General features: G+C 47.0%; 1 protein-coding gene across 1 annotated transcript in view; it reads right to left on the minus strand.

The window, feature by feature from the left end:
- SLC25A20 (solute carrier family 25 member 20) overlaps positions 1 to 13,207 on the minus strand; it is a 42,117-nt gene extending 28,910 nt beyond the window's left edge. Inside the window, exons 1-2 of the mRNA XM_003818391.5 lie at positions 12,899 to 13,207; positions 6,177 to 6,269 (exon numbers count right to left, since the gene is read on the minus strand). Coding sequence (XP_003818439.1) covers positions 6,177 to 6,269; positions 12,899 to 13,003 — 198 coding nt within the window. The 5' untranslated portion in view covers positions 13,004 to 13,207. The remainder of the gene's footprint in view (positions 1 to 6,176; positions 6,270 to 12,898) is intronic.
- Positions 13,208 to 14,058: the final 851 nt, after the last annotated feature.

The raw sequence follows: 14,058 nt of genomic DNA on the forward strand, positions 1-14,058 counted from the left end.
CTGGCAACACAGCAAAACTCCATCTCAAAAAAACAAAACTAAACTAAAACAAAAACAGAACAAAACAATACACACTAGAACAACAGAAAATAACTCCTTAGGCAGTGTGTAGCAAACCAAACAGAAAGGTACACTACAGAGCATTTAGGGTACAGAATGACAGAGACAGTGATTCAAAGACAAACAAAACAAAAGATTTAACACAATTATTAACCCAATCCCAAGGGAAACAAGAAGTTACACAAGGAATGGAATGCACATCATACTTCATACTTACTTAAGAGAAAAAATATATATAAAGTTGTAATCATGAAAATGGTGAATTGGCTTAAACCACAAAGGGTGATAAAATCATATGGATGGGCAGGGCAGAAGGAGGGGATAGGGAGAGTAAGAGCTAAAATATAAAATAATGTACCACAAATAGGTAGCTAAAAAATATAAAAATGTATAAAATATAATAGTAATGGCCGGGCGCGGTGGCTCATGCCTGTAATCCCAGCACTTTCAGAGGCCAAGGCGGGCGGATCACCTGAGGTCGGGAGTTCGAGACCAGCCTGACCAACATGGAGAAACCCTGTTTCTACTAAAAATACAAAATTAGCCAGGCGTGGTGGCAAATGCCTGTAATCCCAGCTACTCAGGAGGCTGAGGCAGGAGGATCGCTTGAACCCGGGAGGCGGAGGTTGCAGTGAGCCGAGATCGCGCCATTGCACTCCAGCCTGGGCAACAAGAGTAAAACTCCGTCTCAAACAAAAAATAATAATAATAAAAATAAATAAATAAAATATAATAGTAAATGTATATTATGTAGATAGGTGGAAACAGCATAAACAACTGAAAAAATTGAAAGTAGTTGCCTCTGGAGAATGAAGGAAAGAGATAAATATCACTTTGTTACTTTGTCATAAGCTTCTCAGTAACAAATGAAGTGCCTGTATCAGGGCCTATAATCTCAGGTATGCAGGAGGCTGAGATGGGAGGATCACTTGAGCCCAGGAGTTCAAGACCAGCCTGGGTAAAATAGCAAGACCCCATCTCAAAACCATTTTTTTAAAACAAATACAAAAAAATTTTAAAGTTTCTCCTTATAGAGAGTAGCAGGAGAATCAGGGTGAGGCTGCACACTGGCAGGGCTCCACAGACCCAGGCTGAAGAACCTGCCTCACTGCAGACCCTGGGTATCCAAACTTTCTTTTCAGAATCAAAGTGGCACAACTGTACCTGTCAGCATTCCTCCTAATTCCTGCAAAAGCCTAAACTGCTGCAGGCTGCAGGTGGACTCCAAGAACAAAGTACAGAGGCAGTAAATGGGAAAAGGACAGAGATCTGAGGAGGATCTACAAAAGTAGCATATGACAAAGTCCATTCAAAGCCATTCCCACAGCTCCCTACATGAGCTAAAAGGATGACCAGGTCCTGAGAGGTCAAGCCCATTCCTCCTGAACAACTTGTCTAGTCTTCCTTCCACTAGAATGGCCAACCCAGTTCCATGTATCACAACCTACAGACCCCTGCCTGGCAGCTCCAGAAAGCAGAAAGCTCAAATCTGGCACAGGAAAAACCAGGACATGCACAAATATGGACTAAGGAAGCCTATTCAACTCTTCAAAGACTTGGGTTTATACAAGACATTCTCACCACAACTCCAGGACCCAACACATTGCCCACCCCTAGGCAGGTGTTCAATAACGTCTAATGACCAAGAGGCAGGTAAGCCTACCTTCCTTCTGTAAGGGTAGAGGACTCTAAGTGGACCTGAAGCCTAGAACCTCCATCAGACACTGCTCAGACTCTACCCTGGGCACTAGAGATGTAAGGAGGAGGAGCTTAAAGAAGAAAGAACAAGGCCAGGTGCCATGGCTCACGCCTGTAATTCCAGCACTTTGGGAGGCCAAGGAGGGCAGATCACGAAGTCAGGAGTTCAAGACCAGCCTGGCCAATATGGTGAAACCCCATCTCTACTAAAAATACAAAAATTAGTAGGGCATGGTGGCAGACGCTTGTAGTCCCAGCTACTCGGGAGGCTGAGGCAGGGAGAATTGCTTGAACCCGGGAGGCGGAGGTTGCAGTGGGCTGAGATCGTGCCACTGTACTCCAACCTGGGTGACAGAATGAGACTCCATAAAAAAAAAGAAGAAGAAGAAAGGGCAGGCCGGGCATGGTGGCTCATATCTGTAATTCCAGCGCTTTGGGAGGCTGAGGCAGGCAGATCACCTGAGCTCAGGAGATTGAAACCAGCTGGCCAACATGGCAAAACCCATCTGTACTAAAATTATAAAAATGAGCTGGGCATTGTGGCAGGTGCCTGTAATCCCAGCTACTTGGGAGGCTGAGGCAGGAGAATCACTTGAACCCAGGAGGTGGAGGTTGCAGTGAGCCAAGATCGGACCACTGCACTCCAGTCTGAGTGGCAGAACAAGACTCCATCTCGGAAAAAAAAAAAAAAAAAAAAAGAAGGGTAGCACCACCTCACTCAAGGACGGTTGGGCAGGCACTGCCTCAAGATCTTTCTAAGCCAGATGCAGTGGCTCATGCCTGTAATCCCAGCACTTTGGGAGGCTGAGGCAGGCAGATCACAAAGTCAGGAGTTTGAGACCAGCTTGGCCAACATGGTGAAACCCCATTTCTACTAAAAACACAAAAATTAGCCGGGCATGGTGGCAGGTGCCTGCAATCCCAGCTACTCGGGAGGCTGAGGCAGGAGAATCACTTGAACCCGGGAGGCAGAGTTTGCAGTGACTGAGACTGCGCCACTGCACTCCAGCCCGGGCAACTGAACAAGACTCTTGTCTCAAAATAAATAAATAAATAAATAATAAAAAGTTTAAAAAGATCTTCCTTCTGCACCCAAGTCCTACAGGAATCCTGGGAACAACTTCGCCAAGGCTGAGTCCATCACTTACTATCACTCCCTTTTTATCTGGATGACTACTACTTAGTTTCTGTATATTTAATCAAGGCTATAAATTTAGAGACTATAATAGAGTGTTTATATGAAAGTTATATTTTAGGGCCAGGCGTGGTGGCTCATGCCTGTAATCCCAGCACTTTGGGAGGCTGAGGCGGGTGGATCATGAGGTCAGGAGATCGAGACCATCCTGGTTAACATGGTGAAACCCTGTCTCTACTAAATATACAAAATTACCCAGGCATGGTGGTGCATGCCTATAATCCCAGCTACTCACGAAGCTGAGGCAGGAGAATCACTTGAACCAAGGAGATGGTTCAAGAGATTGCGGTGAGCCAAGATTGTGCCATTGCACTCCAGACTGGGCAACAAGAGCAAAACTCCGTCTCAAAAAAAAAAAGTTATATTTTAGGAAGCAAAGGAAAAGATCTCAATGAGGTCTTTAAGACCTGTGTTAATGAAGTTATTTATTATTATTATTAATATTATTCTTATTTTGAGACAGAGTTTTATTCTTTTTGCCCAGGCTGGAGTGCAATTAGCCAGGCATGATGGCACATGCCTGTAATCTCAGCTACTCGGGAAACTTAGGCAGGAGAATCTCTTGAGCTTGGGAGGCAGAGGTTGCAGTGAGCCAAGTTCATGCCACTGTAGTCAAGCCTGGGCAACAGAGTGAGACCGTGTCTCAAAATATATATATATAATAATAATAATAACTCCAAACCAATTTAATGTCCCTGTCTAGGGGAACTGGAGACTGATAGCTTTTCTCAGTGTTTCTAGGACTGGCTGACTTTTCCTTCAGACTTCATTCATATGCGCTTCTGACATGGATCCCTATCAAACTGACTGATCCAGATGCAGGTGTACATTTTCTTTTTTCTTTTTCTTTTTTTGAGACAGAGTTTCACTCTTGTTGCCCAGGCTGGAGTGCAATGGTGCAGTCTCAGCTCACTGCAGTGTGGGCAAAGGATTACCTAGGTGCCGAGGCAACAGACTGAAGGCACAAACTGTTTCAGTATAATAAAGAAAATAGAATAGTTATAATACAAATTAGATATAGAGATGATCATGGACATTATCAATCATTAGTATAAACATTATTAATCATTAGCTTTTAATATTACTCTTTGTTGTATTACTAATATAAACAAGAAATAACTGGCAGATATAGGGTCCGGTGCTGAAGGGACATTGTGAGAAGTGACCAAGAAGGCAAGAGGTGAGCCCTCTGTCACGCCCACATAAGGGCCGCTTGAGGGCTCCTTGGTCAAGCAGTAACGCCGGTGCCTGGGAAGGCACCCGTTACTTAGCAGACCATGAAAGGGAGTCTCCTTTCCTTGGAGGAGTCAGGGAACACTCTACTCCACCAGCTTCTTGTGGGAGGCTGGATATTATCCAGGCCTGCCCACAGTTTTCCAGAGGCCTAAACCCCTCCCTGTGATGTTGTGCTTCAGTGATCACGCTCCTTGTCCACTTTCATGTTCCTCCCATACTCCTGGTTCCTCTTTGATCTCGCTCTGTCACCCAGGCTGGAGTGCAGTGGCAGGATCTCGGCTCACTGCAAGCTCCGCCTCCTGGGTTCACACCATTCTCCTGCCTCAGCCTCCTGAGTAGCTGGGACTACAGGCGCCCACCACCATGCCCAGCTAATTTTTTGTATTTTTTTTTAGTAGAGACGGGGATGGTCTCGATCTCCTGACCTTGTGATCCACCTGCCTCAGCCTCCCAAAGTGCTGGGATTACAGGCATGAGCCACCGCGCCCGGCCTGATCTTTCTTATAAGTGCATAGAGGAAAATGCTGACGTATGCTGCCTTCCCTCTCTGCTTCAGCTACCTAAAACAGAAGGGCTCCCTGTCCCATGATCACGTGATTTGCCTGACCTTATCAATCACTTGGATAACTCACCCTCCTTACCCTGCCCCCTTGTCTTTTTTTTTTTTTTTTTTTTTTTTTGAGATAGAGTCTCGCTTTGTAGCCCATGCTGGAGTGCAGTGGTGTGATCTCAGCTCACTGCAAGCTCCGCCTCCTGGGTTCACACCATTCTCCTGCCTCAGCCTCCCGAGTAGCTGGGACTACAGGCGCCCGCCACGATGTCCGGCTAATTTTTTGTATTTTTAGTAGAGATGGGGTTTCACCGTGTTAGCCAGGATGGTCTCGATCTCCTAACCTCGTGATCCACCCGCCTCAGCCTCCCAAAGTGCTGGGATCACAGGCATGAGCCAGCGCGCCCAGCCACCCCCTTGTCTTGTATTCAATAAATATCAGTGCGCCCAGCCATGCAAGGCCACTACCAGTCTCCATGTCTTGGTAGTGGTCCCCCCGGCCCAGCTGTTTTCTCTTTATCTCTGTCTTGTGTCTTTATTTCTTATGATCTCTCATCTCCGCACATGGGGAAAACATCCGCTAAGCCCCGTAGGGCTGGACCCTACACTGCAACCTCCCCGTCCTGGGTTCAAGCGATTCTCGTGCCTCAGCCTCCCAAGTAGCTGGGACTACAGGCGCATGCCACCGTGCACAGCCAATTTTTGTATTTTTAGTAGAGACGGGGTTTCACCATGTTGGCCAGGGTGGTCTTGAACTCCTGAACTCAGGCAATCTACCCACCTCGGCCTCCCAAAATGCTGGGATTATAGGCGTAAGCCACCATGATTGGCCTTTTTTTGTTTTTCAGGCAGGGTCTCACTCTGTCACCCAGGTTGGAGTGCAGTGGTGCAATCTTGGCTCACTGCAAACTCTACCTCCTGGTGGAGTGATCCTCCCACCTCAGTCTCCTGAGTGGCTGGGACTACAGATGTACATGCGCCACCATGCCCCTCTAATTTTTGCATTTTTTGTAGAGATGACACTCTCTACATGTTGCCCAGGCTGGTCTTAAACTCCTGACCTCAAGTGATCCACCTGCCTTGGCCCCCAAAGCGCTAGGATTAGAGGCGTGAGCCACCACACCCAGCTCAGATGTACATTTTCTTCCATTTCACATCTCAATTATTACTCACTAGTTCTCCATTGTCTAAATTCCATCTTCCAAAAGAGAGAACCATTTTATTAGCCTTAGTCATCTGTATAAAACAGTAGCTAGAACTATCAGAGACTCCAAAGCAGATGACAACAGGGGGGCACAGGGTGGCGTGGTGAAGGAGCGGCAGCTGTGAGCTAGCTGTCCAGCAGAACCACACAGTTAACCTACTCTCCTTGGGGGTAACAAATCAACCCCGTGAATGTGTTCTGAGTAAGAGGAATGCCCAGCACCATATACCAACCTCTCTAAAAAGAGTCTTCCGGAAACAGTCAAAGGTCCCAGAGTACATGGGAGGCTGTCCAGGCAAACTCGGTGGCTGTGTCTGCAGTCGGACCTGAAACCAGAAGTTAAAATGCAGTCACCTACCAGAATCAGAACTGCCTGTCAGCAGCAATGGCCCAACTGTTTGCCAAACTGAACAGGGAAGGCTGTACCCTTGTACCTGTCTTTGGCATTCACTTAACCTGCTGGATTCAAACTTCTCTTTCATTTCATTAGTACTTCATTCCTTTTATTGGCAAATAATATCCCATCGTATGAATAAATCACATTTTGTATGCCTGCCTATTCATCAGTTCATAGACATTTGTGTTTTTCCTACTTTTTGATTATTATGAATAATGCTGCTATAAACATTTGTGTACAAGTTTTTTGTGTGGATATATGTTTTCAGTTCTCTTCGGTATTGTATTGGTCAGAATTCTCCAGAGAAACAGAACCAACAGGAGATATATATCAAGAGATTTATTATAAGCAATTGGCTCATACAATTATAAAGGTTGAGAAGTCCCAAGATCTGTGGTCGGCAAGTTTGAGACCCAAAAAGAACCAATGATTCAGTTCAAGTCTGAAGGCGGGAAAAGACTAATGTCCCACCTCAAGTATTCAGGCAGGAGTTCCCTCTTACTTGCAGGAAGTGTCAGTCAGCCTTTTGATCTATTTAGGCCTTCAACTGGATGAGGTCCACTCACATTAGGGAGGACAATTAGCTTTAATCAGTCCACAGATTCAAATGTTAATATCCAAAACCACCCTCACAAGCACACTCAGAATAATGTGTGACCAAATACCTAGGTACTCTGTGGCCTAGTCAAGGTGACACATAAAATTAACCATCACAGGTATTTATCCACTAGCATAATTTCTAACTTATATGTCAACTCTGTTTAAACCTTTTGAGGAACTGCCAGACTGTTTTGCAAAGTGGCTGCACCATTTTATATTCCCATAAGCAGTCTAGGAGGGTCCCAATTTCTCCATATCTTCAATACTTATTATCTTTATTTATATATATATATATATACACTTTTTTTTTTTTTGGAGATAAGGTTTCACTCTGTCACTCAGGCTGGAGTGCGGCGGTGTGGTCAATAGCTCACTACAACCTTGACCTCCTGGGCTCATGCAATCCTCCCACCTCAGCCCCCCAAGCAGCTGGGACTACAGGTGCACACCACAATGCCAGGCTAATTTTTATTGTTTTTGTAGAGACAGAATCTCACTATATTGCTCTATATCTAACTTTTTTTTTTAAGCCATCATAGTGGGTATGAGGTGGTATGTCATTGTGATTTTGATTTGCATTTCCATGATGGATAATGACACTGAACAACTTCTCACATGCTTATTAGCCCATCTTCTTCAGAGAAATGCCTATTTAGGTCCATGGCTGGGTGTGGTGGCTCACATCTGTAATCCCAGAACTTTGGGAGGCAGAGGTGGAAGGATCACTTGAGGCCAGGAGTTCAAGATTACAGAAAACTGTGATGGTGCCACCACACTTCAGCTTGGGTAAAAGAGCAAGACCTGGTCTCTTTTTATTTATTTATTGAGACAGGGTCTCACTGTCTCGCCCATGCTGGAGTGCAGTGGTATGATCTTGGCTCACTGCCACTTTCGCCTCCCAGGCTCAGGTGATCCTCCCACCTCAGCCTCCCAAGTAGCTGGGACCTCAGGTGCATGCCATGCTCGGCTAATTTTGGTTTTTTTGTAGAGATGGGTTTTCACCATGTTGCCCAGGCTGATCTGGAACTCCTGGACTCATACAATCTGCCTGCCTCAGCCTCCCAAAGTGCTACGATTACAGATATGAGCCACCATGGCCAGCCAAGACCCAGTCTCTTTAAAAAAGAAAAAAAAAAAAAAAAAAAAAAGGAGGCCAGGCGCGGTGGCTCACACCTGTAATCCCAGCATTTTGGGAGGCTGAGGTGGGTCAATAACCTGAGGTCAGGAGTTCAAGACCAGCATGCCCAACATGGCAAAACCCTGTCTCCACTAAAAATACAAAAATTAGCCAGGTGTGGTGGCACGCACCTGTAATCCCAGCTACTTGGGAGGCTGAGGCAGGAGAATTGCTTGAACCCGGGAGGCAGAGGTTGTGGTGAGTCAAAATCGCACCTTTGCACTTCAGCCTGGGCAAGAGTGAGACTCCTTCTCAAAAAAAAAAAAAAAGAAGAAGAAGATTCTCTCTCTCTCTCTCTCTCTCTCGACAGGGTCTTACAGGCTGGAGTCTTTGCCCATTTTTAATTGGATTGTCTTTTTTTTTTTTTTTTGAGGCAGAGTCTTGCTCTATCACCCAGGCTGGAGTGCAGTGGCTCAATCTCAGTTCACCACAAGCCTCCTGGGTTCAAGTGATTCTCCTGTCTCAGCCTCCCGCGTAGCTGGGATTACAGGTGCGTGCCACCACACCCAGCTAACTTTTGCATTTTTTTTTTTTTTTTTTTAGTAGAGACAGGGTTTCGCCGTGTTGGCCAGACTGGTCTCGAACTTCTGACCTCAGGTGATCCACCCGCCTCGGCCTCCCAAAGTGCCGGGATTACAAGCATGAGCCACCGGCCCGGCCCTGATAAATGTTCATTGTTGTTTTAAGCCATTAAGTTTTGGGGTAAGTTGGTTTGGTTTTTTGGGTTTTTTTTGAGACAAGGTCTTGCTCTGTCACCTAAGCTGGCATGCAGTGGTGCCATCTTGGCTAACTGCAGCCTTAAACTCCTGGGCTCAAGTGATCCTCCTGCCTCATTGGAGGAAACTGTTAAACCGCAATAGATAGCTGATATATCCAGTTACTTCTGCAGTCTTTTTCCTGAATTTTGTTTTGTTTTGTTTTGTTTTGAGACAGAGTTTCACTCGTTGCCCAGACTGGAGAGCAATGGCATGATCTTGGCTCACTGCAACCTCTGCCTCCCAGGTTCAAGCGATTCTCCTGCCTCAGCCTCTCAAGTAGCTGGGATTACAGGCATATGCCACCACTCCCGGATAATTTTGCATTTGTATATTTATTTTTATTTATTTATTTATTTTTTGAGATGTAGTTTCACTCTTGTTGCCCAGGCTGCACAGCAATGGTGCGATCTGGGCTCACCGCAACCTCTGCCTCCCGGGTTCAAGCGATTCTCCTGCCTCAGCCTCCCAAGTAGCTGGGATTACAGGTATGCACCACCACGCCCAGCTAATTTTGTGTTTTTAGTAGAGATGGGATTTCTCCACATTGCTCAGGTTGGTCTCGAACGCCCAATCTCAGGTGATCTGCCCGCCTCAGCCTCCCAAAGTGCTGGGATTATAGGCGTGAGCCACCATGCCTGGCCTAATTTTGTATTTTTAGTAGAGACGGAGCTTCTCCATGTTGGTCACCTGCTCTTGAACTCCCAACCTCAGGTGATCTGCCCGCCTCGGACTCCCAAAGTGGGATTACAAGCATGAGCCACTGCGCCCAGCCCTTCCTGGATGTTTTTCCTGCTCACTGTTCTGCTTCCAAATCCTTCTCAAGGTTGCTATTATACTAACCTTTCCAAAACATCATTTTTACCATGTTGTTTCTTTATTTCTTTGGAATCTCTTATTCTTGTATTTGTCAGGTCCTTCTATATCATCATTTTTACCATTTTTTTATAATTTCTTTAGAATTTATTATTCTTGTGTTTGTCAGGGCCTTCCATATCAAACCAAGGAAGTCCCTCTCTGGGCAACAGAGGCGACACGTAAGTCTGAGGGGTTTATGGGACACAATAGAAATGCCCAGAGGCCACCATACCTTTACATCCAAAATCCCTCATATTGTCCTTCAGATCTCCCATAGTCAGGCATAATCTCCCCTAGTTAGTAGAGAGAGAGAAATGGATCAAAGCTTCTGACTAGACCGGGTACAGTGGCTCACACCTATAATCCCAGCACTTCAGGAGGCCAAGGCTGGAGGATCACTTGAGGCCATGAGTTTGAGACCAGCCTGCCCAACATGGAGAAACCCCATCTCTACTAAAAATACAAAAATTAGCCAGGCATGGTGGCGGGCACCTATAATCCCAGCTACTCAGGAGGCTGAGGCAAAAGAATTGCTTGAACTCGGGAGATGGAAGTTGCCATGAGCCAAGATCCTGCCACTGTACTCCAGCCTGGGTGACAGAGGGAGAGTCTTGTCTCAAAAAAAAAAAAAAAAAAAAAAAAAAAAAAAAAAAAAAAAATTCTGACTAATACCTTGTTGTGATTTTTTTTTTCTTTTGAGACAGTGTCTCATTCTGTTGCCCAGACTGGAGTGCAAAGGCTCACTGCAGCCTCAAACTCCTAGGTTCAACCGATCCTCCAGCCTCAGCCGCCTGAGTAGCTGGGATTACAGATGTGCACCACCATGCCCAGCTAATTTTTGTATTTTTTATAGACATGAGGTCTTGCCATGTTGCCAAGGCTGCCTTTTTGTGATTTTATATACACTTCATACCTCATACCTGTCTCAACAGGATATCAGCCATCCAAACCAGCAAGAACATTAAAGTCCTTTGCAGGTGGTTTTTGTTTTGTTTTGTTTTGTTTTGTTTTTGGGAAGGAGTCTCACTCTGTCACCCAGGCTGGAGTGCAATGGTACAATCTCAGCTCACTGCAACCTCCGCCCTGTGGGTTCAAGTGATTCTCCTGCCTCAACCTCCCAATTAGCTGGGATTACAGGCACCTGCCACCACACGCAGCCAATTTTTTTTTTTGTATTTTTAGTAGAGATGGGATTTCACCATGTTGGCCAGGCTGGTCTCGAACTCCTGACCTCAGGTGATCCACCTGCCTCAGCCTCCCAAAGTGCTGGGATTAGCAGGCATGAGCCCACCGTGCCCGGCCTAGGTTGTCTTATTTTATAATATGATCCCCACTTGCAAGCCACACTCACCTTCACTCCTGCCTTCCCATCAGACTGTCTGGGTCTCCCTACTCCTTCAGTCTGAACTCACCCAGCACTTGAATGCCTGTTCTAACGCACCACCTTCCATAGAGCCTTTTCATGACCCACTCTGAAGCGCTGCAGCTTTTGCCTTGTCAGGACACACAGCCCACAGCTCAGTTATACTATCTTGGACTTCTTTTTTTTCTTCTTTTTTTTTTTTTTTTTTTTAACCTTGGACCTCTGAAAGTACCTTAAGGTCAGGCTTTGATTGGAGCCCACCCAGCTCACTAAGGCCAAAAACACAGCAGTCAGCAATTTGTGGTTTTGGTTTAAGCTAAAAAGAGGCTTTCTGGTTGCTAAATATGCCAGTGAGCATTTCAGTTATTTGCACTTCAGTGCAGAGGTCATCCAGTCCTTCTTGGGAGTGACATCAAGGACAAAGGTGATATGGAGGTAGGAGCAATATTTGTGTGTGTGTGTGTGTATATATATATATATATATATTTTTTTTTTTTTTTTTTAAGGGCGGCCCCAGAGGCCTAGAACTAATAAGATATCTGCCTATATGGACCAAGAGCAGGAAGAAAGGCCAGACAATCGTCCCTCAGTAGACAGTGCCGCTTGGAATGACCACAGTCTGGGAAGCACTAACACGTGGCATTTACCACCAGCTAAATAAACATTTGATTTCATGTTGCACAATGACCTAGCCAGTCCAGCTACTTTAACCCTGGTCTTCCTATAGAATGACCCCAGTATGAGCTCTACTTCAGGGCAGCTCCTCTCTTGGATGAAAGGCAGCAAAGGGCTTGCTGCCCAAGCTGGCCAAGAGGAAGTGCCCACAAAACTATTTCGCTGTGGAAGAAATCTGACCCAACATCCTAACAAACCCCCTCACATGGGCTTCCAATCTTTTAAAACTCATGTCTGCTCCCCACAGGCCCACCCTGGCAATGACTTGTCAATTTCCTTCACGTCTACGTCCAGAAAAAAAGTGAGAAAACTGGATGCAGCTTCGAGTGCTAAGCCATGGGGGATGGACTTTGGTCCCCAAGCAAAGCATTAATGAAGGTGTTGCAAGGGGAATAGTTGAGATATGATATGAGGAAGACCAGAGAACAATTCCTGATGAACGTCCTCCCTCCCAAGCCTCAGTCTGACCATAGCTTCCTCATCTGGGAGTTGTGAGAATGAGGCTGGCCTTGTGCAAAGCTGATCACCTTGCTTTCCATGGAAGGGGCTCGGTCACTGAGGTCATCATTGCTTCTCACAGGGATGCCTCTGCCCAGGAGGCTGAGCAGGCCACCGTTGGGTGACAGGCCGAAGAGTGTCAAGTATCTCCCCGGGCCGGGAAAGGTGCGAAAGAGATGGGTACTCTTGCCCCAGGGGAATGTATCAAAGGACACCTCCAGAACAACCGTACCGCTCTGTCTTTAGTTGTCTTCCTGGGGCAGGCTTTACAGGGGACCTGTTTCAACCTTAACGATAATATTAGTGTTGGCTGAAACCAAAACTATGGAGAGACGTTTATTCCTTCCCATCCCTAAAGAAGTGGCGCAGGGTCAGAAGAGACTGCGGGACAGGGAACCTTACATCAGAGCTCTTGACAGGCGGTTAGAGGCTGCTCACTTTGCGCCGCCGCCTGGCTCTTTGGGGCGCAAGGTACAGCTTCCTGCCCACCCCTGAAAGAGAGATTCCCTAGACTTCTCACGGAAGCTCACACATGCCCCTCTTCTGCCCAGCGTCCGCGCCTCGCGGGGGACCATGCTTTCCGCGCCCCGCCCGGGCCTCCTCCCCAAAGCCTGCGACCCAGCCTCCCGCACCTTGACCGTGTCCAGAGGGTGACCGACGAACACCAGGCACACACCGCCAAAGCCGCCGGCCAGCAGGTTCTTGAGCGGGCTGATGGGTTTTGGCTGGTCGGCCATGGTCAGTCCGTCTGTCACTCCGTCTGTCAGTTCTCGGGCCGTCCTGGCTTCTCAGCCCCAGCTGCAGTGCCGGCGCCGCCGACCTTTCACCCACTTTCGGGTGGGCGGGGCACGAGCCCGGGGCAGGTCGGGAGGAGGGCCCAGTTGGCACGGTAGGGCTTCCGCCCGGGGCTGCTTCCGGCCTCGGCCCCGCTTCGATGGGCGTGGCAGAGCGCGAAGCCGCATGGGCGGGGTTTGGGAGTGTCGGCCAGCGGGCCTATTCCTCCAGGAAGCCTTCCCAGACTTCAATGTTTCCTCTGAGCTCCCATTCATCCACTCACTCCAGAGAGATCAATTGCGCCCTGCCATATGCCAGGCGTCCTTCTAGGTGCTGGAGGCACCCCTGGTAGTACAACACACAGGTCCCTGTCCTCCTGGAATTTACAGACCATAACAAAGATAAATAACTAAAAAATGCATAGTGTATCAAGTAGTAATAAGTACTACGGAGAAAAATCCAGGAAGAGAGTTAGAGGGTGTGTGGGACAAGTGATTTGCAATTTTAGTTAGTTGAATAAGGGAGGGTTTAACTGAAAAGGTGACAGGATTCAAGACCTGAGAAGATGAGAGAGGGAGTTCTGTTCACACATAACAGGATCAAGGGTGAGGAACCTTCCACCCAGAAGAAAAAGAAAATGCAAAAGCCTTGAGATGGTCTGTGCCTGACATGTTTGAGAAACCACAGGAAGAGGGAGGGTAGTAGCTGATGAGGCGACAGAGGTTTTGGAGGCACTAGAAGACAGGTTTGGGCCTGGTGTTATGGCTCATGTCTGTAATCCCAGCTCTTTGGGACGCCAAGGCGAGAGGATTGCTTAAACCCAGGAGTTTGAGACCAGCCTGACTTATATAGTGAGACTCTTGTCTCTAAAAAAAAAAAGTTAGGCCGGGCCCAGTGGCTCACACCTGTAATCCCAGCACTTTGGGAGGCCAAGGCAGGCATATCAACTCAGGTCAGGAGTTTGAGACCAGCCTGACCAACATGGAGAAACCCCGTCTCTACTAAAAATACAAAATTA

The sequence above is a fragment of the Pan paniscus genome, chromosome 2 (assembly GCF_029289425.2).
Source record: "Pan paniscus chromosome 2, NHGRI_mPanPan1-v2.0_pri, whole genome shotgun sequence".
Lineage (NCBI taxonomy): Eukaryota > Metazoa > Chordata > Mammalia > Primates > Hominidae > Pan > Pan paniscus.